Source organism: Onychostoma macrolepis, chromosome 02 (assembly GCF_012432095.1).
Source record: "Onychostoma macrolepis isolate SWU-2019 chromosome 02, ASM1243209v1, whole genome shotgun sequence".
Taxonomy (NCBI): Eukaryota; Metazoa; Chordata; class Actinopteri; order Cypriniformes; family Cyprinidae; genus Onychostoma; species Onychostoma macrolepis.
Window position 1 is genome coordinate 6,478,350 of NC_081156.1, and position 26,171 is coordinate 6,504,520.

The 26,171-nt window shown below is 36.4% G+C and overlaps 2 protein-coding genes across 3 annotated transcripts in view; one reads left to right on the plus strand and one right to left on the minus strand.

Moving 5' to 3' along the window:
- cdc73 (cell division cycle 73, Paf1/RNA polymerase II complex component, homolog (S. cerevisiae)) overlaps nt 1-26,171 on the minus strand; it is a 45,190-nt gene that overhangs the window by 9,440 nt on the left and 9,579 nt on the right. Inside the window, exons 9-12 of the mRNA XM_058746812.1 lie at nt 25,758-25,836; nt 25,274-25,338; nt 7,045-7,102; nt 1,841-1,876 (exon numbers count right to left, since the gene is read on the minus strand). Coding sequence (XP_058602795.1) covers nt 1,841-1,876; nt 7,045-7,102; nt 25,274-25,338; nt 25,758-25,836 — 238 coding nt within the window. The remainder of the gene's footprint in view (nt 1-1,840; nt 1,877-7,044; nt 7,103-25,273; nt 25,339-25,757; nt 25,837-26,171) is intronic.
- Nucleotides 10,383-17,385, plus strand: LOC131521773 (beta-1,3-galactosyltransferase 2-like). 2 transcript variants are annotated; one of them, XM_058746831.1, is made up of 2 exons: nt 10,383-10,602; nt 16,031-17,382. In XM_058746831.1, exons 1-2 carry the CDS (start codon nt 10,530-10,532, stop codon nt 17,272-17,274), a joined length of 1,317 nt encoding a protein of 438 aa, XP_058602814.1. In that variant the 5' UTR covers nt 10,383-10,529; the 3' UTR covers nt 17,275-17,382. The 2 variants fall into 2 exon arrangements, with proteins under 2 accessions (XP_058602814.1, XP_058602805.1); XM_058746822.1 differs by lacking the exon at nt 10,383-10,602 and adding an exon at nt 11,048-11,147 and having other exon boundaries at nt 16,031-17,385.

Consider the following 26,171-nt stretch of genomic DNA (forward strand, 5'->3'; position numbering starts at 1 on the left):
GTGTGTGTGTGTGTGTGTGTGTGTGTGTGTGTCTATGAATGTATGACACACAGCGGGTAAAATAAGTATTGAACGCATCACCATTTTTCCCAGTAAATATATTTCTAAAGGTGCTGTTGACAAAATTTTCACCAAATGTCAGTAACAACCCAAGTAATCCATACATACAAATAAAACAAAAAATAAGTTCAGAAATTAAGTTGTGTGTAATAAAATGGAATGACAGAAAAAGTATTTTCCCTCTTTTCCACGCTTTCCTTCGGTTTTAAATAGTTGGTAAGCTCTGTGCGCATTTACTTTCACTTTTAAATTTGCGGCAATTCGGCATCAAGCAGTTGTTTGTTTTTAGTTCGTTCGAATTTTCCCACTTTCCCTCACTTTCCTTTGCTTAAATAGCTAGCGCATTGCACCGTGTGCATTTTACTTTCACTTTTAAATTAGCGGCAATTCGGCATCAATTGCTTGAATTCAATTCAAGCAACAACAAAATACAACGTAGAACATATAATTTGAGTAACAAATCGGATAAAAATACACCATGCTATATGCCTAATATAAAATAACAAAACTTAATTTTAAATAAGTATAGGCTACAAAACTGAAAATCAGTAAAGACAGAGGGACAAATAATTATAAAATGTAGAACGTTTATTAGCGATTAAGAAAGTTTGGAGGCAGGGACTGCATACACCTTGATGTACAATAATGGGTAAAAATATCCCAGTTTAAATAAAATAAAAATCAGCAAATACCGTGGAACCAAATAAATGAGAAACGAATGTTAAAAAAAAATAAATAAAAAACTTCCAATATCACCTTAGATAAATGGCAGGTCAACAGGCTTTTCAAAAATCCAAAATATTTTTGAAACTCTTCTGCCATCGTCTTGTCTGTCTCACCTCACTCTTCTTGTCAGTCAGCTCGACTCTCTCCTCATGTGATAAATTAAATCTGATCTGTGATGCGCGACTGTCGTTCGTTCGATGTGCTGCATTGAGCAGCTGCGTTCAGTTCTAATTGTAGTGTCTGTTCTCTAAACTGAACTAAATGATTTTTATTACCATTTAAAAAATCTAAATGACAGTGAGGGACGGTGCCGTGGTGGGCAAGTGACGTAACCGGTGTTGCGGTTTAACACCGGTATCACAGCCAACACTGTCTATCGCAGCAAGCCTAAACAGCACCTTTAGAATTAAATTCACTGAGAAAAAGGCTGACGTGTTCAATGCTTATTTTATCCCGCTGTATACACACACTAAATATACAGTCTAGAGAAAGATGTATATGTACTTTAGAGCTTTCCTGAATTCTGTCTCCATGTCCACGTTTTTTTTTTTTTTACACTACATATTGGTATAAAACTATGGAAGCCCGTTTCCGCCACTGAATAAAAAAATAAAAAAGGTTATTGCGACTTTATCTCAGAATTCTGACTTCTTTTCTCAGAATTGTGAGATATAAAGTCGCAATCCTGAGATATAAACTCGCAATTCTGACTTTTTTTATATCTCACAACTCTGATTTTCTTGCACAATGAACTCCGTGTAAGGCTTTGCAGTTGTTGGAAAATCAGAGTTGTGAGATATAAACTCGCAATTGCGAGAAAAAAAGTCAGAATTGCGACTTTATCTCTCACACTTCTGAGAAAAAAAGTCACAATTGCGACTTTATATCTCACAATTGCGACTTTATATCTCACAATTCTGAGAAAAAAAGTCGCAATAACCTTTTTTATTTTTTTATTCAGTGGCGGAAACGGGCTTCCATATAAAACCATATAATTTAATAAAAGACCAAATTCAAAAATAAATAAATAAATATGCTTGTTGAAAACACATACCTTTCTTTTGGTTAGGCGGGGGTCTTGCTTGAGAGACTAAAGAAGACAAAAACAAACACCAAATAAGGACACACTGTTATTCAGAAATAATTTGAAAAGAAAATTAGAAATAATTTATGCACATGCTACTACTATGAACACTTGTAGTCATTAGTTTAACATTTCATACGGGTCTAAAATGATGCAGATGAGATGCAGGACAATTTGTGCTTTGAAATGCCAATCGCAAGCCTAAAAGAACACTGATCGTTTAAATCAAAGAAAAGATAAGAGTGTCTCAAAGCTTTGTACAGAACAGTCCTCACATATCATATTGCAGGTACATGAACACTGGTTTGTGTCAGTGCGTAAGTGCTTTAGATGAGCAATTAGATACATTTTCAGATTATTTTTCTAGACGTTTTTGATCTTAAGTAGTCAAGAAGAGGATGAAGGTGAAGTGTGTAATTTCCAGTAGAGGTCGACCGATAGTGGATTTTACTGATAGCTAGGTTGGACCACACTGGCCGATACGGATTAATCAACCGATAGTTTTCAAAATGGATACTGAAAGAAAGCTAGTGCTTTACTATTTAAAAAAAAAAAAAAACCTGTAACAGTATTGAACCATACATTGTAAATGAATAAAAATATTAATATTATTTACTATATAGATCATTAAAGTTCTCATAGTTTGCTAATATTAAAAGAAGAAACTTTAAAATTTTTAAAAATGAATGTTGAAATGAACACACTCTAACAAGGAACAATACTTCTACAGTTTTCATTAATGCTATGAATGGACTCTTAAGTATTACCATTTAATTTCAACAATCATGCTTAAAGATGGCCATCTTTAAATATCTGCACAAGGCTATAGCATTAAAATTACATATATATGGATATTGTATGTGTACTCACTTTATTTGCTTCTATTTTTTAACACTTAAATAATAAAATTAGTCACACACTGGGCAAAAGCGCAGCGCTGCATCTCTCAAACACACACACACCAGACGCTTTGCGCTCAATTCAAGTGGCGGTCTAAAACGGTTTATTTAATCCCCAAACGGACAAGTTTGCTTCAAGAATGAACAATGTGGCATAAATGAGTTTGAAGTTCGGGGTTTAAAAAAAACAGAGCAAGCGGAAAGAGAGAGCACAATCTATTACAGCTCTCTATATGAAGCATACAGACTTCATTAGAGCCACAGAAAGACAAACGTTTTGCTGAAAAATGCACAATACATAACGATTTCACCCTATGCTATAAATTATGTACATTCACAATGATTTGGGACAAATATAATGTAATTTAATAGAAAACTATGTGAATGGCGCTCTGTTCCGCGGCAGGATTTTCTGTCGGCTGTATTTAAATGCGTGTCTGGAGTTGTCACTTGTCAAAATAAACAATGATTTCCACCTCTAGAGGCCGCTCTCATACAGCCAGCAGACCCTTCTCAGCCACTCCAGCAATGGTTGCAAACCGGAAAACTATCGGCATGGATTTTTGCCATAATCGATAGTTGCGGCAATCAACTATCGGTGCCGATTCATCGGTCGACGTCTAATTTCCAGTGCCACTAATGTCAACAAATGGAATGATAATCTCTTTAACCCTTTAAAACCTAAGGGTAAAATAGGTCATTTTCACACATTTTGTTTATTTGACTGTAAAATTCTAACAGAATGTGCTATTTTCAAGTGCAAGGTGTCTTTTTTTTCAGAAAACAAATGGCTTTCCATAAAGTACAGTTTTTGACCATTAATCTTGTGTTTTGAGTTTGTGAACAGAATTTAAATAGACAAAAATAAAAAAAAACACAATTTTTTTTTTATTATTATTTAGGAAAAAAAGAGAAAAATCATGATCGAAATAATCCAACACTTCTTACTTCAAAATTCAACTATAATACATATATACAAGTATTTTTGGGACACTGGGTTGCACAGTTTTCATTCAGGAGGCTTTTTTGTTCATACACGCACACATGTACACATGCATGTACATGCGTGCACCCATTCATTTACATGCGCGGACTCATTATAGCGACGCACACACCACATGTGAAAAAGTCTCACTCAGCCTGCTCCCAAAGTCTCATCAAAAATCATCCTAATCGACTCTTATGCTGTTTACTCCTCCTTGACCATGTTTTTGTTCATTTTGTTTATTATTTTATGCAATAAACTCCGCGCTCCCTATCTCTCCGTTCAAATTCTCCCTTCCCGCTCTCCCGGAAATCTGCCGTCATTTGTTGACGGAGCGCAAGAAATTACCGTAATAAGCCATATATTGCCGAAAAGCGCATGTTGTCTGCTATCAGGAGCAATTTGAATTATTTTGATAGTGCAAACGGTAGAAGAGTTATGGTAACATGAATACAGCTTGGTCTGATGTGTCGGCGCCGACACAGCCGGTTTTAAAGGGTTAAACAGGTTTTATGCCTGTTAAACAACATTCAGTTAAACAAAAGGTGACGTTTTGGTTACGAAATATATTCACTTGCATTTATGGCTCGATACCACTTTTTCAGAACTGATCCCATTCGATACCAAAGTATCTGCCGATACCGATATTGATCCAATTACCTAGGCTGTTTTTTTTTTAAATCGGTGTTGAATTTTTATACCTTAATGTGTGCTGACTGGATCATGACTTTTGTGTTACACACAATCTAAATATAGACAACTTTACTGTAAAGAAAAACAAATGAATGCATATTATAATCTATGACACAAATACTACTATAAACTAGGTTAGTGGATAATTCAGTAGCAAAAATTACTCTAGAAAAATCATGAGTGCACAAGTTTATAAAATCTAAAATTAGTGGGGGAAAACATTTAGTGGGGAACAAATAAAAGTGAATAAGTGTAGGACTAAATGTAAAATGATATACACTGTTCTTTGTATTGTTGTAAAATGCATTCATGAAAAACAAGTAATACATTTATATATAAATATATACTGTAAAATTAAAAAGACATTTCTTTTAAATGTATAGCACAGTAACGAGACAGAAACATACGATAGATAAGACGAACAAGAAAGGCTATTAATAATCTTTAATTGTAAAGTATTATGATACGAAAAGCTCCAAATACAGAGTGGCAACAAGCACTTATGCGCATCCCGTGCACAGAATGATGCGCTTGAAGCAACACAGTCACAGTGAAGAGATAATGCGTAGTGTATTAAATCTGTGCGACAGTTTGAGCCTTTTCTTTTAACGGTTTTAAAGTTCAGTTACTGTGCTCGTTAAGAACATAGAGCTCTCTAGTCCAGTGTTGTGATCTAACAGACACCTACACGATTCTGAAAACAGCACGAAGATACAGTCCTGCAAGATAAAGTCCTTTTATGCAAAACCATTTATCTTTATTTACAGATCAAGTATAATATTAGGAACATTTAATAATTTTACAGAGAGCCTGTTTTCTGAAGTAGCCAACATAATAAATCACGTTATTTAGGGTCAATGCTATTAACCAGACAACCAGGGAGCAGGTGAGCAGAAATGGGTCATGTACCATGAAATGTCTTGCAATTGTTCTATGCATAGGTGTAAAGAGTTATTTTATTTCACTAACGTTACTGAAATTAAATATAGTTTGGGGGTTTGTACTTAACTCAAATGCAATTTAAAACTTAACACTTCACTAAAATATATTTCAAAATGTCTCTCATTTTTATTTCTTACAATTTTACAAAAAAAAAAAACTGACTGCTGTGGCGTAAACTCAGGATGTCTGATAGTTTTTCAGTGATCTTAAAGTAAAGCATTATACAGGTATGCCAAACTTGGGAACCTTTATTACATGGGTTCTCAACTCTGGCCCTTGAGGTCCACTTTACTGCAGAGTTGAGATCTGACCCTAATAAAATACACCCGAACAGGCTAACCAAGATCTTCACGATTACTAGAGAGTTTGATTGAGGTTGGAACTAAATTCTACAGGAAGTGGACTCTGAGGGCTAGAGTTGAGAATCCCTGCCGTAAAGGTTTTTATTGCCTTATGCTGCTTTTCATGTCAGACATAAGGAAAATTCTCACTTCATTTTAAATACTTGTTAACCTCATGCACCTCAGATTGGATCTGCCTGCACAAACACTGTTTTAGACAACTGTGACAGGCACAAAATTATGCCTCACTAGTTTGTGGAGTCCTTTGGACACAGAATAGCAACGATAGACTGTTTTGAGATTTCCACAGAGAAATCATTCAGTGTGAAAGTGTGTCAAAGCACTATTTAGTATTTGACAGATCATCTAGCACTTCTAAGAATCCATGCAGAAAGCCGCTGCTTCTTCGTATTCATACTACTTGCACTGTGTCCACTTAAGAAAACAGTGTATTGATGATTCATGCGTCACATCTTCTGTTATGCATTTTGAAACTGATTTTTAACACAGTGTTGCATTAATAATAAAGTATGTATAATGCCATTTTCATAAATGTGTTTTTGATTGTCTCCTTGTTATTAGTACTTGTTATCAGCCAAATGAAATACGGAAAATTGTGAACAAACAGGGTAAGGTTTAATAGTAGAGACTCATATGATGTATGTGCAAATTGTGTGCAAATCAATGGTAGACAAAAACAGAACATAAGTTTTTATACCGTAAACAAGATAATCATATCCAACGAGGTTGGAGGCAGCGATGCCGGTGGCGCTCAACCTTTTGTGTCAGGCAGTATGGATCAGTGTTAATGGTTAATCAATGACAAATTATATAAATTACGGTTCCTAAAAAAAATTTGCTGAGATTCTCAGTACCGTATCTACTTGGTTTGCATCTGTTTCTCCAGTATGACGATTTAATCGGCCTTTACTGCACGGCTCGGTTTCAGTTCACTGCTCAAATGCAACGATACCTTCAAAATGGTGCCTTGGTGACATCACACATAATAAACGCACGTGACTGACAAAGACCGATTGGATAATATTATGCGAGTCTCGTGTTTCTAAGAGCAAAACATTCTGATTGGCTAGTAATGTGAGTGAAAGCTGTGCTACACTCATACCATTGTTAGGCGAACTCATGGACTCGAAAGTGATAAACTAGTTTTTTTAAAATGTAGGATTATTTTTTTTCCGCAGCCAAATGCTGCACTCCGGAGATCCAGCACAGTGCCAGAGAACTTTAAGCCCTGAACATTACAGCTGTATCATGTCGCACAAAATATTCCTGTAATCTTCAAGAGCTCATTCATACCTGGTCTGGGAACAGGCTGCATAGCTGGTGTTTGGGCCTTTCTAGCAGATGCACCTTCCTACAGAGAAAGAGAGAAACGAGAAAATGCAACAGTGAACCAAATGCACTTCAATTAGTTTACAGGCCAATCAGTCATTGAAAAGCAATTTTCAATAGTTTCATCCAAAGATACACATTTTATGTCTTCCTTCTTGTCACGGAGGCGTGAATATCATGGATAGACCTTGGGCTTTTCCTACAATCTGCATTTGTATTACTGGGCCAAGCTTAAATGTTTCTTCCTGGTTATTTTACTCCATTGATTTATAATCCTTTCAAAAGAATTCTTGTTCATATTGGGTATGATGACACTTAAAGGTAAATCACATAATTTGTTTGGCATGTGGGTCTTCCCTATTCAACAAGTTGATAAATCTTTCTCTCCAACAAGTTAAACAGACATACTGATGAACTTAAACAAAACACTGGAATGCCACCGGGACCTAAATTGGCAATTCTTTCAACATAATACATCATAATTTCTTTCAACACCAAACAAGGTGATTCACCAGAATGAATTGAACTTTTCCAAGCTACGCACAGTTTAGAAAAAAAAATAAAATAAAAAAATAAAATAAATAAAAAAAAAATAAAAAAAAAGACAAACTTCCTCAAAGATTCATGAGAGAAAGAGCACATCTAAGACAAAATGATTCATTAATCAGTTAGACTTGACTGAACAAACAAACATACACTCAAATCTACTTAAGCGTTTGAAGTGTCGCAGTCATTCTTGGGTGCATGTTGAATATTAAAAGGCACACTGAATCTTATGCCTCAGTTTAATTTCCTTGTCATTTCTTATTAATCTGTTTGAACCGTTTACCCACAGATCAAAAGACTACATTGTTGCTACCATGGAGGAAATAGATCACTTCAAAACTGAAGCAAATACACACAAATCTGTGCGGATCAGTGATGGTACCACCTGCATGTTACATGTGATTATATACCTTCAGTAGTTACATATACACAACATGTTTATTTTGCAGTTTTATTTCCAGCATATTAGTAAATTTTGCAGCTTCAATTCCAATCCTACGCATATTGAGCAAAATCACTTTTATATGCAACTAAATTCCCTGTTAGTCATTAGTCTCTGGCTAGTATACAGTGAGATTCACTCACCAGTGACTGAGCTGAGAATAAGTTAAATATATTTTGTGCCCAATGTCTGCTTAGGGTGTCTAGAAACTAGAACACTGAGCATTTGATGTGGAAACTATAAAAAAAAAAAAAAAAAAAATCCAGGAATACAGCTAATTGGAAATGCCGATTTGCATTTTGTATCCATCTTTATAGCTATTGGTAGCCAGTGCAAATAGAGGGACAGGTGCGCGACATGCTCTTTTCGGCTCATTAAAGACTTCTCTTCCTGACACATTCTGGATTAGTTGCAGAGATGTAAGCTACATGTAAATGGTACTCTTTGTTTTTCCTCTGTCAGGATGGAGTTCATTTGCAGTTATTCATTATTTCAGCCAAAATCTGTGCCTTTAAGACCAAGCAGAAGCATTGCTGACTGATTCCGTTGGCACTGTACCAAACTAATGAACAAGCAGCAGTCATATTTGCTGTTGCCCACTTATCAGAGTCCACATTTTGATTTCAACAAAGCAGTTTGAGTGAACACGGACAACATGATTAATATTCATGAGCCCAACAGCCTGTCAGGGCTAAGCATATTTTTCTGCCTTAAGTTCTGTTAGTTATTATTATTTTCTTCTATGGCGATTCATTTCTATTGGCAGTGTGTACAAAGAGAACCGGCTGGACCAGTGCCAACCTGGCTATAATGTGCCTCACCCACGATACACACCTAGCTGTGAATTCACCATTAATAAATAAAGCCTGTAAAAAATGGTTGTTGATTGTTAGTTCATGACATCGATAGAATTATTAAACGCAGAAACACCACCAAGATTAACAAACTGAACCTTACTGTAAAAGTATTACGCAATAACTTTCATAAAACAATTAAACTAATAAAACTTATCTAATGCAATTTTGGTCACATGTTAGTTTAGGGAACAATCTCACCATTAACTATGACATCTACCTCAATAAATTTGCTGCTTATTAATAGTAAGGTAGTTGTTAAGTTTGGGTATGGTGTAGGATTAAGAGATCTAAAATATGGTTATACAGAATAAGGCAGTAATGTGTGACCTGGACCACAAAACCAGGTCATAAGGGTCATTTTTTCTAAATTGAGATTTATACACCACCTGAAAGCTGAATAAATACTGTAAGCTTTCCATTGATGTATGGTTTGCTAGGATCGGACAATATTTGGCCGAGATACAACTATTTGAAAATCTGGAATCTGAGGGTGCAAAAAAAAAAATCTAAATATTGAGAAAAAAATCGCCTTTAAAAGTTGTCCAAATGAAGTTCTTAGCAATGCATATTACTAATCAAAAATTAAGTTTTGATATTTTTACGGTAGGAAATTTACAAAATATCTTCATGGAACATGATCTTTACTTAAATGTCCTAATGATTTTTTTTTTTGACCCATACAATGTATTTTTGGCTATTGCTACAAATATACCCCAGCGACTTAAGACTGGTTTTGTGGTCCAGGGTCACATGTGTGCTTTATAAAGTATTAATAAACAGCCAATATGCTAACATGCATACTAACAATTAACTATTTAATAGTGAGAACTGGTCCCTAAACTAAAGTGTTACTGTAATTTTTGACCCAGGTATGCATTTAAAGGTTACAATTAAAAGCAATCCCACTGAACTTTCTTCAATTTCCCATTTTGGAATTCAAAACTTTGCATGCAAGAGATCTTTGAAAGAAAGGCAAATATTGCATGAATGTAAAGTACACTCATTCCTGAACAACTGGCTGCCAAAAAAGAAAAAAAGTGTTGCAAAATAAACCCGTTTAACATTACCAGGAATCGTTAATGATCATAAGTCTTGCTGGAAGTGTGTCAGCAGCATAATGTTCAGTGGGTGTCTTTAGCTGTCAGGAGGGAGGGCGCTCGCTCAAGCGTGTCACATGGATGGAGGGGTGTGTGAGGAGGTCGGCAGAGCAGTGCGCTCGCACATTTTCACCTCCCTTCCCCCAGCAGCTCGTTTTTCTTCCTCTAATGAGAACAGCAGAGCAGCACAGCACAAAAGGAGGAAGCTGCACAGCATCACTGTACGTGCAAGAAGATTGAAAGTCTTTGAGGAATAGGAGTGGACCACCTTGTCTAGCTCTGCATCGCATCACGTCTCAGCGTTTGATTAAAGAGAGGCTAGTAACTGTCTCAGGCATTCAAACTGTGAATGGGGAAAATGCCGAAGCCATGACCAAACTGGGAGAGAAAATCCTCTGAAATCTACAGGAAATGCAGATTCTGCAAATCAAAGAGATGAGAAACAAAGGAGTGGCAAACCGTTGGAGGAGGAACAGACTAGAATGGCAGAAGCTATAAAAAGGTACAATGGCAGAGCACACAGCATCTATCTGCAGCAGGACTGACGAACTGCAAGCGTCTCATTCAGTCCAAGAGAAAGGTATGTCAAACCAGACATTGCACATTTCTATCCGAAGCTGTGCTGACGTGATTCATTCTTCCCAGCAATCCTGGTTTCAGAGCAGCTAGCCAAACGAACGTCAACCTGTGTGTGCTTTTTTTATTTTTTGATGATCTGGATGCGAACAAGAATTTCACACGAAACCGCATTTCTTACAGTTAGCTTAGTGGCAACACAAAGGCTGTAGTGTACACTAAATCTAGATATAGCAGAGAAGGGAAAAGAAATAACAGTCACCTTTGGCCATGTTTACAGCTGGTATTAGAAGAGGACTTTGACTTCAAGTAAACAAAACATTGAGAAGTATCTTTTCTGAAAGTATCTTTCATGTGCCACAAAAGAAAGTCATAAGCCCGATTCGGACGGTAATTGTTTCTCATATGGACGTCTGTAAAAATAGCTTTACATATCACCTCAGTGATAAAACTCCTGGATTCGGATGGCGACTTTTTCACAGTGGAGGAGCGAGTTCTGTGATCCTACAGTACGGACCCGGGAACACGCTGCTCACGTGGCTGTCTGCTGTAAATAAAAATTAATTTTATTTACAAATTTATTCTTATTATTGTGTAAAAATGTATTCTTATTATTCCAAGCATATTTTATAATCCTATTTATGATTTGATTATTTAAATCTCCTGTTTAAAAATAGGAAAATAGACGTGCTATATAGTTGTTATACGCGGTATATATCCATTTAGAATACATATATTTTAAAATAGTATTGGCTGCTGCCATAATAAAGACCCATTTCAAATGTTTACGTGCTTTTCTTCTCTTTCTGCTCCCAGTCGCTGTTGTGGAGCCGTTATGAAGTATTGTTCTTTTAAATACTTTCTAGCATTTCAGAAATAAATATGTAGCTTATGCAAATTACACCGATGTACAACAGTTAGCCTACCTTACGGTGTTCGGGAGTGCTCAAAAAGTTTTTAAACAATGAATTTTGAATCGATTTCTTCGCATAAACTCAGATGTGGATTCGGACGGCAATTAAATTACCACACGACCTTGGTGTTTGTCAAAAAACAGTAGGTAATTAGGCAGGGGATTTTTATGGGGGTGGTGAGAGAAAAACAGACATCCTGGATTCGGATGGCATTTAAAAAAATAAAAAAATAAATAAAAAAAAAGAAAAATCACCAACTACCCCCTGTAAATGTTGGAATTCACTTTTGTCCCCCAGAGAAACAATTACCGTCCAAATAGGGCTATACAGGTTTGGACTATCATGAAGGCGAGTAAATGACAACTCATTTTCAGGTGAACGTTCACTTTAACATCAGTCTCAGATCATCTATTCACAAATGGTCAGCTGAGACAAGTTGCTACTAGCTGTAAACAGCAAAATTGTCTTGTAATATAAAATGACCAATAAATAAATAAATACATACAAATAAATTATAAAAATAGAGCAATACATTATCATGGTAACACTTGTTTACAGACCGATTCTCACGATTAAATAGTTGTTCATTAGCATGCTTATTACTAGAATATTGGCTGTTTATTAGTACTTATAAAGCACATATTAATGCCTTATTCTGCATGACCATACTTTCTACTTAAACTTAACTACATTTTTAACTAAGTGAGAATTATAGTGACCATTATAGTTGTATAATAAATACATTTTTTACTTTTTAAAATAACATTTAAGAGTAAAGGATTGCTTTTGAGTTGATTAGCAGATGGAAAGTTAAAAAGAAGCTCCTGGACAGTTTTCTTGCCGAACAAAACCTCTCTCTATTGGGCATCACCGATTAAGATTAAAGGAATTTTTCACCCAAAAATAAAACAAAATTCTGTAATTGACTCACACTCATGTCGTCCCTAAACGACCTAAAACAGAAAAGGTGATTTCTCAGAATTTCATACAAAAATTGATTTTAATGTGTGAATGAAGACTTGGCCCAAGCTCCAAAATGACAAACAAAAAGTAAATAATTTTTGCCCCAATTAAGTTAATTTAGGTGCCATAGAAGTGATCCATACGACACACAGACAGTTGTTTTTCATACAGGGTTTTCACAGATATGAAGTTAAATTTAAGACCTTTATATATCAATTTTAAAAGACTTAAACCTGTGATGGAAATACACATTATATTAAATGTCATATTTAATGTGTTAAATGTAAAAAGAAAAAACATCGCGGTCATAAATGCTATTTGTTATTACGATATACAGCGAACTTTTCATATCAGCAGACAATATTCCATAAAAAATATCCCCACAAAAACACCACATCACTGCTGTGATCTTTGTTCTATTTCACCAACGAAAATAGTTTCAAACAAAGCAACAAATAGTGTCTAAACTGTAAGTAACTCAAGTATTGGACTACTTAAATCAATGTAACATTTGCAATTGTGATAATATTCATATTCCTTTTAATTGTATGTTACTTAACTATATCATGTTAAAATAAACTACACATTTTGAATTTTTAGTTTCTTCTGAGTTTCTTTGTGCGCTGTTACGCTAATTTGTTTTGAAGTCTCTCACAAAGAGACAGGCAGCTTGATACCAGAAATACACTATCCATTATCAATCGCTGTTCACGCTGAATGTATTAAAAACAGAAGAATCATTCTCGTGTTTCAATGCTTCACTGGTTACTTTTTGTCACTTAAGTTAATCAGTCTATTTATCCGGTCAGGCAAGTAAAAAAGCAATTTTAAACTAGTTAGAAGGCTTGCCAGCTAGCTGTAGCTCGACCTGTATTTTTTATTACTGCAATTCTCTCTGATGACGTTGTAAAAAAACAACAAATATTCGACCTGTCCAATGATTGTAACGAGTCACTCATTTTTAGCGGTAATGGGACCAAAAATATTTAAGACCCATGGAATCTGAATTTAAGATATTTTAAGACTTTAAGGACCCGCGGACACCCTGTTCATGATTTTAAGTTTCGCTTAAAAAGGTGGAGGTGGGTGTCATCAGGCTCCAAACATGGTTCAAATGCACCATTAGCTGACAGTGTCAAAATGTATCTTTTCAAATCTACTATGGTTTTTACAGTAAAGTCCTTTTTGAAGCTTCACCGATAGTTGAGGTTTGATGAAAGAAAAAAAAAAAAAAAACTCATCTAAGATCATGAGATAAGATGTGCAATGTGGACTCTCTTTTTTTTCTTTTTTCATGTCACAGGATGTCAGAGTCCAATTTCAATTCAAGTATCAAGTTATCACTTTGCAACAATTTTATTTAATCAAGACATAACCAATCTTGGAATTTGACTCTTCTTTCAATATTTTTGGGATATATATATAAAAGTTACATATACATATTTCTGACATTTAACAACCTAAACACTTCACATTTCTGTGTAAACATTATATAAAAATAGCACTGCACCATAGTAGGTGCACCACAATCAGAATTTTACAAAAAACATATGAACAACAAGTGGCTTTGAGCAACAAGTCATTCTCATGTACAAAATTGAGAAGTTCAGACTGTGCACAGGATTTCGGCATATTAGTCAAAATGACAGATTGCAACAGCTAACCTATTTGATGAACCTATTTTTGCCAGCATGGTCCAAAGGAGGCATGTACAACCTCTGGTAAACGTGGGACAATTTTGTGGAAATTTGTATACCTCATTTTCGCAAGGTGTACGCAGATATGCATTTATGTAATAGTGGGCCATTCCAATTTGATGTTATTAGCCACTGAAATTGTTTTTAATTTGGCCAAATCATATTAGGAGAATATGTTAGGATGTCCACCAAAGATGATGCATACCAACTTTTAATTTAAGTGTTTTCAGTTGAAAACCTTTGGGGCTTGGAGCCCTAAATATTAATTTGGTTATTCCTATTTTATAACAATCTGGTGTTGTCTCATTTGAATGGTTAACCTCGTTGAAATATGGTTAATCTGGAAACAATACAAAAATTGTTCAGGGGTGATTACCAGGGTGGAACTGATCCATCCAGAATGATTGGGTGAATCAGTCAACCAAGTTCTACAGTATTTATTAACATGTTACAAATGGACTCTTACTGTAAAGTGGTTACCATTTCATAAAAATCCAAACAGTCATAGTCAATCTGTCAAGATTATAAAAAGTTTTGGTTCTAAAAGACCGTAATACATTGTGTAATATGACACTTGACACCACCCACTAAGGGGGAGGAGACCGCCAAACGATTTTAAAGTATAATTTCCATGGTAACGCAATGTCCGATTTCAAAATGGTTTTCACAGGATGAATTTTGAGGTTTTAAGCTTTCAAATGATATAATTTATGATGATTACTCAAATATTTGATAGGGGAAAAAAAGACAACAAAAGAGAGCACCAAGCGTCCCACAGGTGGGACGGTGACAGTTAAGGGGATTGTGATGCATCGATTTAAAAGCGTGCATCGGATACAAGATTTGCATCACGATGCATCCTTTCTAACATATTAGCATCTGTAAAAAAACGGATTTACTTTTTCATATAATTGTAAGTAGATGCGCTATACATTTATTATTTTGTGACCAATATTTTATATGATCCGTGACAGACAGGGAAGCATCTTCGTAAACCAGCCAAAACCATGTCCTAATCAGATGTAATGCGACAAGATTCCAAAGACAAGCAATTTGGCTGTCCATACCAGACACTACAGGACACCGCGACAAGAGGATCACTCAAATATCACAGCCATTCAGAAACGAGAAGCGCACTGCACCCCCAACAAAATGACATTTAAATCATAACATAAAACAATTAGATCATAAACTTTTTCATTTAATAAATATTAAATCTTTTTAACATTGTTAAAACTGATACCATCTTTGTCTTGGAAAACACTTTTTGGTTCCCATTGAGTTCACAGTTTTAACATACATGTTTGCTTTCATTTGTTTTCAAGATCTGAGGTAAACCATCTATTGTTGCTTTCAGTATGGCTATAAACGTCACGCAATATGACCTTCAAACTCACATTAGACACTTTTAACATTGAATAAAAGCACAAAAAAAAAAAAAAAAAAGTGCATGCCTGAGATAACGGTCATAGTTTGTTTGTTGTTGTTCCAGCCACAACGACGCCGCAGAAATAGAAGCAATTTCTAGAATAGAAACTTTGCATGTCGCTGTTACAGCTGGTTAGGATTATAGAGGTCTTTTTTTAAATTCAGGCTAGTTACATTCATCTCATCCAACAAAAATCTAAAGAGAGTTCCTGCCTTTAGGGCTATCAGGGAATTTGCCCTGCAGCGTTTACAGTCATTCAACATAGCCATACTTTCAGCTACCGAGAAGAATGTAGCACACAGAGATCCATGTACAAATATGCAAATGGAAATATGCACAAATATTAAATCCATTATATACAAATTAAAATACAGCTCATTTTCTTTAGTAGCAATAAGTAAAAAAAATTGTTCCCTTTTTTATTTGCAGGTTTCCACATATCTGGACTCGCCGTTTACTCTGGGAGGTTTGACAAATCTAACGAACCCAAAGAGATCATGCGATGGAAGCGGAGGCACAGATACTGCAGTGTGATCCTTTTCCTCATTGCGCTTGTGTTTGTGGGAGGCCTCGTTATTCAGGGTCAATGGCCTAGTCAAGTCACTCAGGAGACGTTTGCTGCTCAAGAACTCCAAACCATGAAAGCCTTCTCCAACTTCACCATGACAAATCCAGCTAAGTTGAGGGAGCTTGAAGAGTCCTCTTCACCACTAAATTCAAATGAAAATGTCATCTCAGCTTTGGATGAAAGTCTGCAGCAGGGGTTGGAAAACTCCTTGCTTTCGAACATCAGTTCAAGCGAAGAGATGAGAGTGGCAAGGATACTTAAAGAGGAACCTTACGAGTACATCCTCAACGAGCCGAGCGCATGTCTGCTGCAAGCACCTTTCTTAGTGCTTTTGATTGCAGTTGAGCCCAAGAAAACCGATGCCAGGGACGCCATCAGGAAAACGTGGGCTAATGAAAGCGTGGCTGGGGGTTTGGGTTTCGTCCGCCTTTTTTTCATAGGTGTAAATAAAGACACCCAAAGAAATGGCAGTAAACTGCAGCACACAATAGAGGAAGAAAGTCATCGGTATCATGATATCATCCAGCAAGATTACAGGGATACTTACAACAACCTTACCCTGAAAACGCTGATGGGGATGTACTGGATCACAAAGTATTGTCCCGAGGCCAAATACGTCATGAAGACAGACAGTGACATGTTTGTCAACACCGAATACCTCATGGAAAAACTCCTAAAGCCCAAAGGGCAACTAACACAGAAGTATTTCACAGGACTTCACATGTCAGACTTCTCTCCAAACCGAAACAAAGAGAGTAAATGGTACATGCCCCTAGAAGTGTACCCAGGTAGACGATACCCCACCTTTTGTTCTGGGACTGGATACGTCTTCTCCGGTGATGTGGCCCGAAGGATATACGTGGCATCTCTGACCATACCCAGACTGCATTTAGAAGATGTTTATGTGGGTATGTGTCTAGCTAAACTGAAGATAGAGCCAACGCCACCACCAAATCAACTGCTGTTCAATCACTGGCGAGTGCCCTACTCTAGCTGTAGGTACAGCAACCTGATCACCTCTCATGGATTTCATCCCAATGAGATCATCCAGTACTGGCAGCACCTGCAGAGCAACAAGCACGATCCCTGCCAAACGACTGGGTAGAAGGTTCAATAAACAGATTTTGTTTGCTTTGGAGGTTTTATCATCAAGTTGTATAATTTGTATATACATACCTGTATAATTTAACGTTCTGCCAAATACAACAGATTAAAGTTCTTGTTCTGAAGGTTCTGGACAACCTTACTTTTTTTTTTTTTGATGACCATTTCTCCACTTGCTGTAATCTTAAAGATCTTCACAAGCCTGACTGTTTAAATGGGTATAAAATATTCAGTTGTGGTTTAAATATTTTTATGATAAATCTTACAGGATTGTAAATAAACAAGACACTGAAAGATAATACAGCAACAATGCAAAGAAAATTCGACCACTTTTTTTTTTTGGTCCAATCAACTTAAAAAGGACCATAAGTGTAACATTTATCATTCAACAGTAAACTGATAAAACAAAATGACTGTGGGGTCTTTTGGCAGAACATACAGTGGGTACGGAAAGTATTCAGACCCCCTTACATTTTTCACTCTGTTATATTGCAGCCATTTGCTAAAATCATTTAAGTTCATTTTTTTTCCTCATTAATGTACACACAGCACCCCATATTGTCAGAAAAACACAGAAGAATTGTTGACATTTTTGCAGATTTATTAAAAAAGAAAAACTGAAATATCACATGGTCCTAAGTATTCAGACCCTTTGCTGTGACACTCATATATTTAACTCAGGTGCTGTCCATTTCTTCTGATCATCCTTGAGATGGTTCTACACCTTCATTTGAGTCCAGCTGTGTTTGATTATACTGATTGGACTTGATTAGGAAAGCCACACACCTGTCTATACAAGACCTTACAGCTCACAGTGCATGTCAGAGCAAATGAGAATCATGAGGTCAAAGGAACTGCCTGAAGAGCTCAGAGACAGAATTGTGGCAAGGCACAGATCTGGCCAAGGCTACAAAAAAAATTCTGCTGCACTTAAGGTTCCTAAGAGCACAGTGGCCTCCATAATCCTTAAATGGAAGACCAGAACCCTTCCTAGAGCTGGCCGTCCGGCCAAACTGAGCTATCGGGGGAGAAGAGCCTTGGTGAGAGAGATAAAGAAGAACCCAAAGATCACTGTGGCTGAGCTCCAGAGATGCAGTCGGAGATGGGAGAAAGTTGTAGAAAGTCAACCATCACTGCAGCCCTCCACCAGTCGGGGCTTTATGGCAGAGTGGCCCGACAGAAGCCTCTCCTCAGTGCAAGACACATGAAAGCCCGCATGGAGTTTGCTAAAAAACACCTGAATAAGATTCTCTGGTCTGATGAGACCAAGATAGAACTTTTTGGCCTTAATTCCAAGCGGTATGTGTGGAGAAAACCAGGCACTGCTCATCACCTGTCCAATACAGTCCCAACAGTGAAGCATGGTGGTGGCAGCATCATGCTGTGGGGGTGTTTTTCAGCTGCAGGGACAGGACGACTGGTTGCAATCGAGGGAAAGATGAATGCGGCCAAGTACAGGGATATCCTGGACGAAAACAACTCCGTGACTGTTCTTGAATGGCCCAGCCAGAGCCCTGACTTAAACCCAGTTGAGCATCTCTGGAGAGACCTAAAAATGGCTGTCCACCAACGTTTACCATACAACCTGACAGAACTGGAGAGGATCTGCAAGGAAGAATGGCAGAGGATCCCCAAATCTAGGTGTGAAAAACTTGTTGCATCTTTCCCAAAAAGACTCATGGCTGTATTAGATCAAAAGGGTGCTTCTACTAAATACTGAGCAAAGGGTCTGAATACTTAGGACCATGTGATATTTCAGTTTTTCTTTAATAAATCTGCAAAAACGTCAACAATTCTGTGTTTTTCTGTCAACATGGGGTGCTGTGTGTACATTGAGGAAAAAAAAAAAATCAACTTAAATGATTTTAGCAAATGGCTGCAATATAACAAAGAGTGAAAAATTTAAGGGGGTCTGAATACTTTCCGTACCCACTGTATATGCCATTAAGATGGGTTAATAAATAATATCTTACGGCTAAACATAAGTCAAAATAATGCACGACAGTAAACCATTTACTCTCAAAATACAAAGTATTGACCATGTAAGCACTCAATGCTGGTTTACTTGCAAATTGTAGTCGGTTACTGATTACAAATTACACAAGAGACGTTGTAGTTTTTTTACGTAATCTACTGGATTACACATTAGGTAAAGTATTCTAACTACTTTGATTAAGTTTAGATTACTTTTGACCTAAGCCCATTTCTATTCTTTGTTATCAAGACATTAAACATTACACTATGCCAGGGTTTCCCAAACTGGGATTCGTGATTGAACTGCAGAGGGTTTGTTGTGAGTTGGTGAAAAGCAGTTTATTAACTTGTAAAAATGACAAATTAAACTATCAAAATTAAACTTGATGAATTGGGGTGCATCAATAAACTATGAATAATTTACTGCCACTGTGTGAATATGTAGCCTAATCATGTAAACTATAAAAAGTACCTGTAACCTGATTGAGCATTTTAAAACAAAATTAGCCAATTACAAGTATTTAATATCTGGAATCCGATTAAGTAATCCAGATTACATGTAATCAATTACTACACAGCATTGTAAATACCACAACCAGCAAAAAAAGAATAGAGAACAAAAAGTTAAATCAAAGAGAACCTTTTTGGACATTCAAGTAAAATGCTATGAAATCTCCAGGATTGAGTGATGATTTAGATTTTAGTCCATTTATTTTTACTTTACACTTGGTTATTTTTTGGAAACATTGCTTAAGCATAAAAAATTACAGTGAATGTGTAAAACGATGAGGTGGAGACATGCTGTTCACCATCAATGGCTAAACATAACGTCAAAATGAATCTGTGGCAGTCAGGTGGTACAGTGGTCACATGGTACAAGTTGTAGCTCTCAAGTTTAACTCAAGTTTACAAGCTGCTTACAAGTTTTTTAAAAACGAGTTCTATGAGTTGGAATCTTATAATTACGATATGAGGAGAACACACCTACACATGACAGCTAATCATATGTATCACAAAATGAATACTCCTCTCACCTGTGGAAAGCTTGTGTTACACTCCCCGAGGAAGGCTTACCCCAAACATTGTAGAGTTCTTTAAACTCTGTTGCCATGTGAAATTTATGGCACTCTTACTAGTTAAAAAGCCTTAATTATCCAGCTTTTTGGAGTTGGACTATGCTGAACTCTTCCACTTGGGGAGCACCCTACCATAGGACACCGTTTAGAGCAGGGGTCGGCAACCTGTGGCACGCAGAGGGATAACCACTGGCATGCGAGCAATAGGGAAAACTGCATACTGACGTACATTTTGAGGTAATCAATCCTCAATCACACAGTCTGTTATGTTAAAACGCTAGTGTCAGTCAACAATCGTGGGAGGGCCTGGGTATGTGTGACGTCACACAGACAGGCATGCGAGAATGGCTTGATATGAGAACAGGGAAATGATTTAAAGGGGTCATCGAATTCCCATTTTTCACAAGTTGATATGATTCTTTAGGGTTTTAATGAAAAGTCTATAACATACTTTGGTTAAAATTTCTCAATGGCAGTGTAAAAAAAAAAACACCTTTTTTACCCTGTCAAAATCAGCTGTTTTTAAATCAAGCCATTTTAGTCCATGTTGCTTTAAATGCTAATGAGCATTTGTGAATGAAACCTACTGTGCGCGACTATGAAAAAATATTTAGGAGCACCTGTGCGACTGACCCGATCAGCGTATCTGTGTTTGCGATGAGGGAGCTTCAAAGGTTTCCAATGTAGGCTACTTACGTGTTTTTGCAGAGTTGAGTAATGTATCACAGACCTCTCATTATAACAATCAAAATGTAGACAGGGTGTAAATAAGAGATTCACTGTGCTGTGTAAGGAGTTTTGTGAGATCACGATGAACTAAGATCAGTGACAGCTTTTAATGATTAAGGGAGTTTGCAAATGTGATATTGATTAACAGTTCATTAAACAAGAAGTTAATATTCAGTGACTTATATTGTCTGACTATTGCCTTATTTTGCTCTATTTCGTCAACGAAAATGGTTTCAAACAAAGTAACAGCTGAGCTGCTGCGCATCTCCATTAAAACACAGCGGTTTCATTCATGAATGAACTGCGTTGTTAAAAGAATCTAGTGAGTCAATGATTCAATTACCCATTCATAAAGGCAGTCACATATTTGAATGAATCAGCCGTTCAAACGAATCAAATAAAGGAACGATTCAGTGATAAAAATCAGTGACTTGCCGCCACCTGCTGGCAGTTTTAGTTTAATTTGTAAAGTATCTTTTCTGTTATTTAAATCATTTAATATTTCTATACGCATTTAGGCAGATCAGGGATCATTGAATTCCTTTCAAAAAAACGAAAGTAACTTTAAACCTCTGCGTCTTCAGAACTCAGATGTTAGGAGTAAATGACGACTGCTATATTCATTATTACATCCAGCAACAAAACACCTCAATCGCTTATCTGGAGACATTCTCGTCTTCCCCTGCACCGGAGGCGGACAGCTCTCAGCTCACTCAGGGCAGATCTAAGGTAAGACGGTCTTGTCAATCAACTATTGTGGGAGGGGCCTGTACAGAACTAAGTCATTCTGACAAGGCTCTCAGAACAGCCTGATTTGAGAAAGGGGATTTTTTAAAAACCACTGGGTGGATTTTTTATCATTATAGGATGGATGCGTACACACACTGTTCTAACAACTTGTAAAAGTGCAGGTCGCATTCGATGACCCCTTTAAATCCCTATTGATCTTTTGTTCGATGCCATTTTCAGTTAATGAATGAACAGTACAGTGCGCCTCTCATCCCAGTGTTTCCCATACATTGATTTATTTGTGGCTCCCGCCACTATCAATACTGACCGCCACAAATAGATTTTCCAAAAGGCTTTGAATTCGTTGGATAAACATGAGCACTGCACGTTTCAAAATCGAAAACCGGAGCGGGTGTTTTTATATCACTGTATTTCTGAAGGAAACCGAGTGTCTTCAGAAAATTTTGGATGTCATTTTCATTTCATCTCGAAAGTAATGTCTGATAAAGCACCGTTTGTGAGCAGAGAGCTATTTCTCCGCTCTAAGCGCCTCCTGCTGGCAGAGAATGAATTTGCATATAAATGCCGCCACAAATAGATTGCAAATCTGTAGGAAACAGCATATGAAAGTCTCAGATTTCAAATTCAGTTAAATGACTGACAGCCAAGTTATACCCAGTGATGCAAACTACTTGACACTCTCTCAAATATGGCCACAAGAGAGATTAAAGTTGTGTGAATTTCCTGCGTCTGTGTCTCTCTACAAACAATGAATCTAAGTTTAGTTACTTCAAAAACAGCAATTATACCCTCTCGTTGCGGAGAAATAATGTAGTGATTCAGTATCGATTAATAAGTCACAGGGCCGTGTTGACATGTTACGGAGCTCCTGAATGTTTGTGTTTGAGCAGCACAAACCGCCAATATCTGTGTGCTAGTGATGTGTGTTTTTGTGTGTGTCAATTAAAGCAGCGCATTAGTGTAGAACGGTTATTAAAGTGAACATTTTAATGCACAATTCACCTCATCACACACATACACAGTGGTGTTCAGTAGGGTTACACTGTAAATCTGTTATTTAAAGTCTAATTTAAACATTAAAATAAACTTCTGAAAAGGTACCAAAAAATGCTTCACACTATTTGTATGATACTCAAATATAGATTTTTATATGCTTATGGACTGTAGGTGCAGGGGGGGTGGCAGAAAAATGTAAAATAGCACTTCATGCAAAAGGTTGCAGACTCTTAGTTTAGGTTTACGTAACGGTCAATATAGTTAAAGAGAGACCTGAAAATGGCTACCTCTACACACAAACCCACAATTCTCAGGTCTAATGTCCCATTTAACAGTAACCTTAAAACAAAAAAAACTCAAACCAAACATAAGTTTGGAAACCACTAGAGGGAGATAGATTTAAATACCTTTTAGTTTTGGCAACAAAGGCCTCAATATACTTTCAGTGAAACTGTAGGACAAATGAATGTGACGTCATTTCAAACTCAATATATGACCAAAAAAAGAAGTTTCAGTGGTTCAATATACAGCACCAACGCAAACTTTCCGCAGACTATTAAACCCCTTTAAACTGCCACTTGTCCATCGTGATTATGTAATAGAGTTTTTTTTCCTTCATTCAGCCACTAAAGGGACATGGTTAGCTGCCTGCTAGCAGCCTGTTACAAGATCAATCAAGATTAAAAAATGAACACAATGGAGAGCTGCTTTATAGTTGAAATTGAGGTTGTAAATATAATTGAAGTTGAGATTTCTGAAATTGAAGGAGTAACACTTTTTTTCTTGTTTAATATTTAAAAAGTGCATTATAAAATAGATTGTGCCGATCCTTGATCCTAATCGGTTGAGCCACATTTGAATAGGGCTGAGACGATAGATTCTGAGATTTTCACAAGCTCGGAATCGCAATGCATTTGGAAAATCTCCAAATCGATGCTGAATCATTCCTCGATTTGCGATGCATCGATTTATTTTCCCAGCCCTAAGCTGTTGTAAATGACTCTACAAACATACACCTCTTTTTTTCTGCATCGGTGTTGCTCGGTAACCACTTTGTTGTAACTGTTTCTGAGGAAGTACATTGTTTGGCAGAAGAATAATGTTTTTAATAATAGCGTTACATATTTGGGTAACACTTTAGAATAAGGAACACATTCACTATTAACTATGACTTTTCCCTCAAATTCCTAATTTGCTGCTTATTAATAGTTAGTAAGGTAGTTAAGTTTAGGTATTGGGTAGGATTAGGGATATAGAATAAGGTCATGTAGAATAAGGCATTAATAGGTGCTTAATTACTACTAATAAACGGCTAATATTCTAGTAATATGCATGCTAATAAGCAACTAGTTAAGAGACCTTAAAATAAAGTATTAGCCCTATTTGCTTTGTTTAGTGAACTTATATATATATATATATATATAGAATAACCATTTTATAAATGCAATAAGCCCCGTCAAGCCATGGTTTACAGCAAATTTATAACATAAGGGGGTTTTAGGCACTCCGCTTCGTGCCTAACAATGCCCCTTAGCTGTTATAAATTCACTGTAAAGCACAGCTTCTTAGGGCTAAATGCTAGCCTAATATTCACTGTAATTGGTTAAAATGCATGTATATTACATGTCAACTTTAAAATATTGGACAGCATGGTTCCCCCGCCCCACCCTCTCCCCAGACTCAAAGCTCATGTGGGTTGCCAGATTGAGGACACGCAACAGGAAGTAGTGCAAGTCTCTCTGGGCTTTAAGCAGTCTCCATCAACCAAATGCATCTTACTTATCTACATATTAAAAGATCTTTGGTCAAAGCGAAATGCCAAAGTGTCTTAGGTCAGGTAGAATCTGCCAGCTCTGATCCAATTCATTTGCTGGCTTCCCAGGTCGATGGAAAACTACTGACAAAACTGGTATTGGGAGGGGTCACAGATCAAAACAGAAACAGACATTACGTCCCAGGACAGACATTAAAAATAACTTGCTGTTACACTGTTTTTCAACTTGGGATATTTTCTAAATCTCTGCACACATATAGTATTTTTGTGTGTCTTTAAAAAAATAAAAAATAATAATAATATATTATATAAAAAAATATAGTAAAAATTTTGCTTTGAGAGAAATTAGACCAACAACGACAATTACAACTTGCACAACCGTGAAACATCTGTTAGAGTACTACGGGACCAAGTTGCAATTTTAACAGAGACAAAACAACCCAGTCGGCAACATGTCATACACATCGTGCATAGTCTAACAGTAACCAATTCATTTTCAAATATAGCCAGAAAACCCAAAATTTGCATGCAAAAACAAACATGTTTTTAATGATCATAAACGTCATTAAATTTCCAATGAAATGGATTAAATGAATCCAAAGAATAAACCAGTTTGTTTGCTCCACAAATGGACAGCCTCACTGCTGACTGATCTCTGGCACAGATGTATCAAAAACAAACAGAATGCAATATGAACTCACCGTCACCGACTTCAGCGTCATGCCGTGATAAGTTCCCATTGTGTCAATTTTGAAACCCTCCGTTTCTGTTCCAAAGAAGAAAGTTTCTAAATCATTAACAGCTCTTAAAAACAACATTTTTCCAATAAGCCTCAATTCCATTTTGGGGGACTTCATCATCATAAACAGATGATACATTTAATGATATCTTCACAGATTCTTCAACAATGACATGCTGGTTATTACAATTTTCTGAATTTATTTTATTCTGAAATGTTACGTCTTTTCTAAAAGTGCTACTTCTACATTCCCTAGACCAGTTTCCCAACCTGTGGGTCACAAACCCCAAAGGAGTTCTCATACAAGTTGTCAAGCCAAAGATTTAAAAGCAACTAAAGAGGAACTTTTTTTTTAATCATCTGCACAGATATTTTATGCACTACCAATTATTCATCATATTTGCTGCATCAAAGGTCAAAACTAAAGCCGATGAAATCCAACTTACCTTCTTTTCCTTTGAATCGCTCCTGATCGTATCTGTTATAGGCAGCTGGGACTGGCTGTTTGTTTCTTATTGCTGGATCCTATGGGATAAAAAATTGGAATGCATTAATAAAAATAATAATAAAATCTAGGTTAGCTCCTATGTTAAGAAACAAAATATTTTTGCTTCATTTTTATTTTAATTTAATAAATCACAATAAAACTATTTATAGTAATTAGAGGTGGGTGATATGGCAAAAATATAATATCACTGTATTTTTAAGAAAAATCACGATTCTTTGTCATGTTGGCCAAACTAGTTTCCCTATTATAAAGACAAAACCTTTCAAGATAACAAAAATATTTAAAAAGTATGGTGGATATTTAGGCCAAAGTGGGCGAAGATAAAAATCTTTGTCATTATTTTATCTTTGTT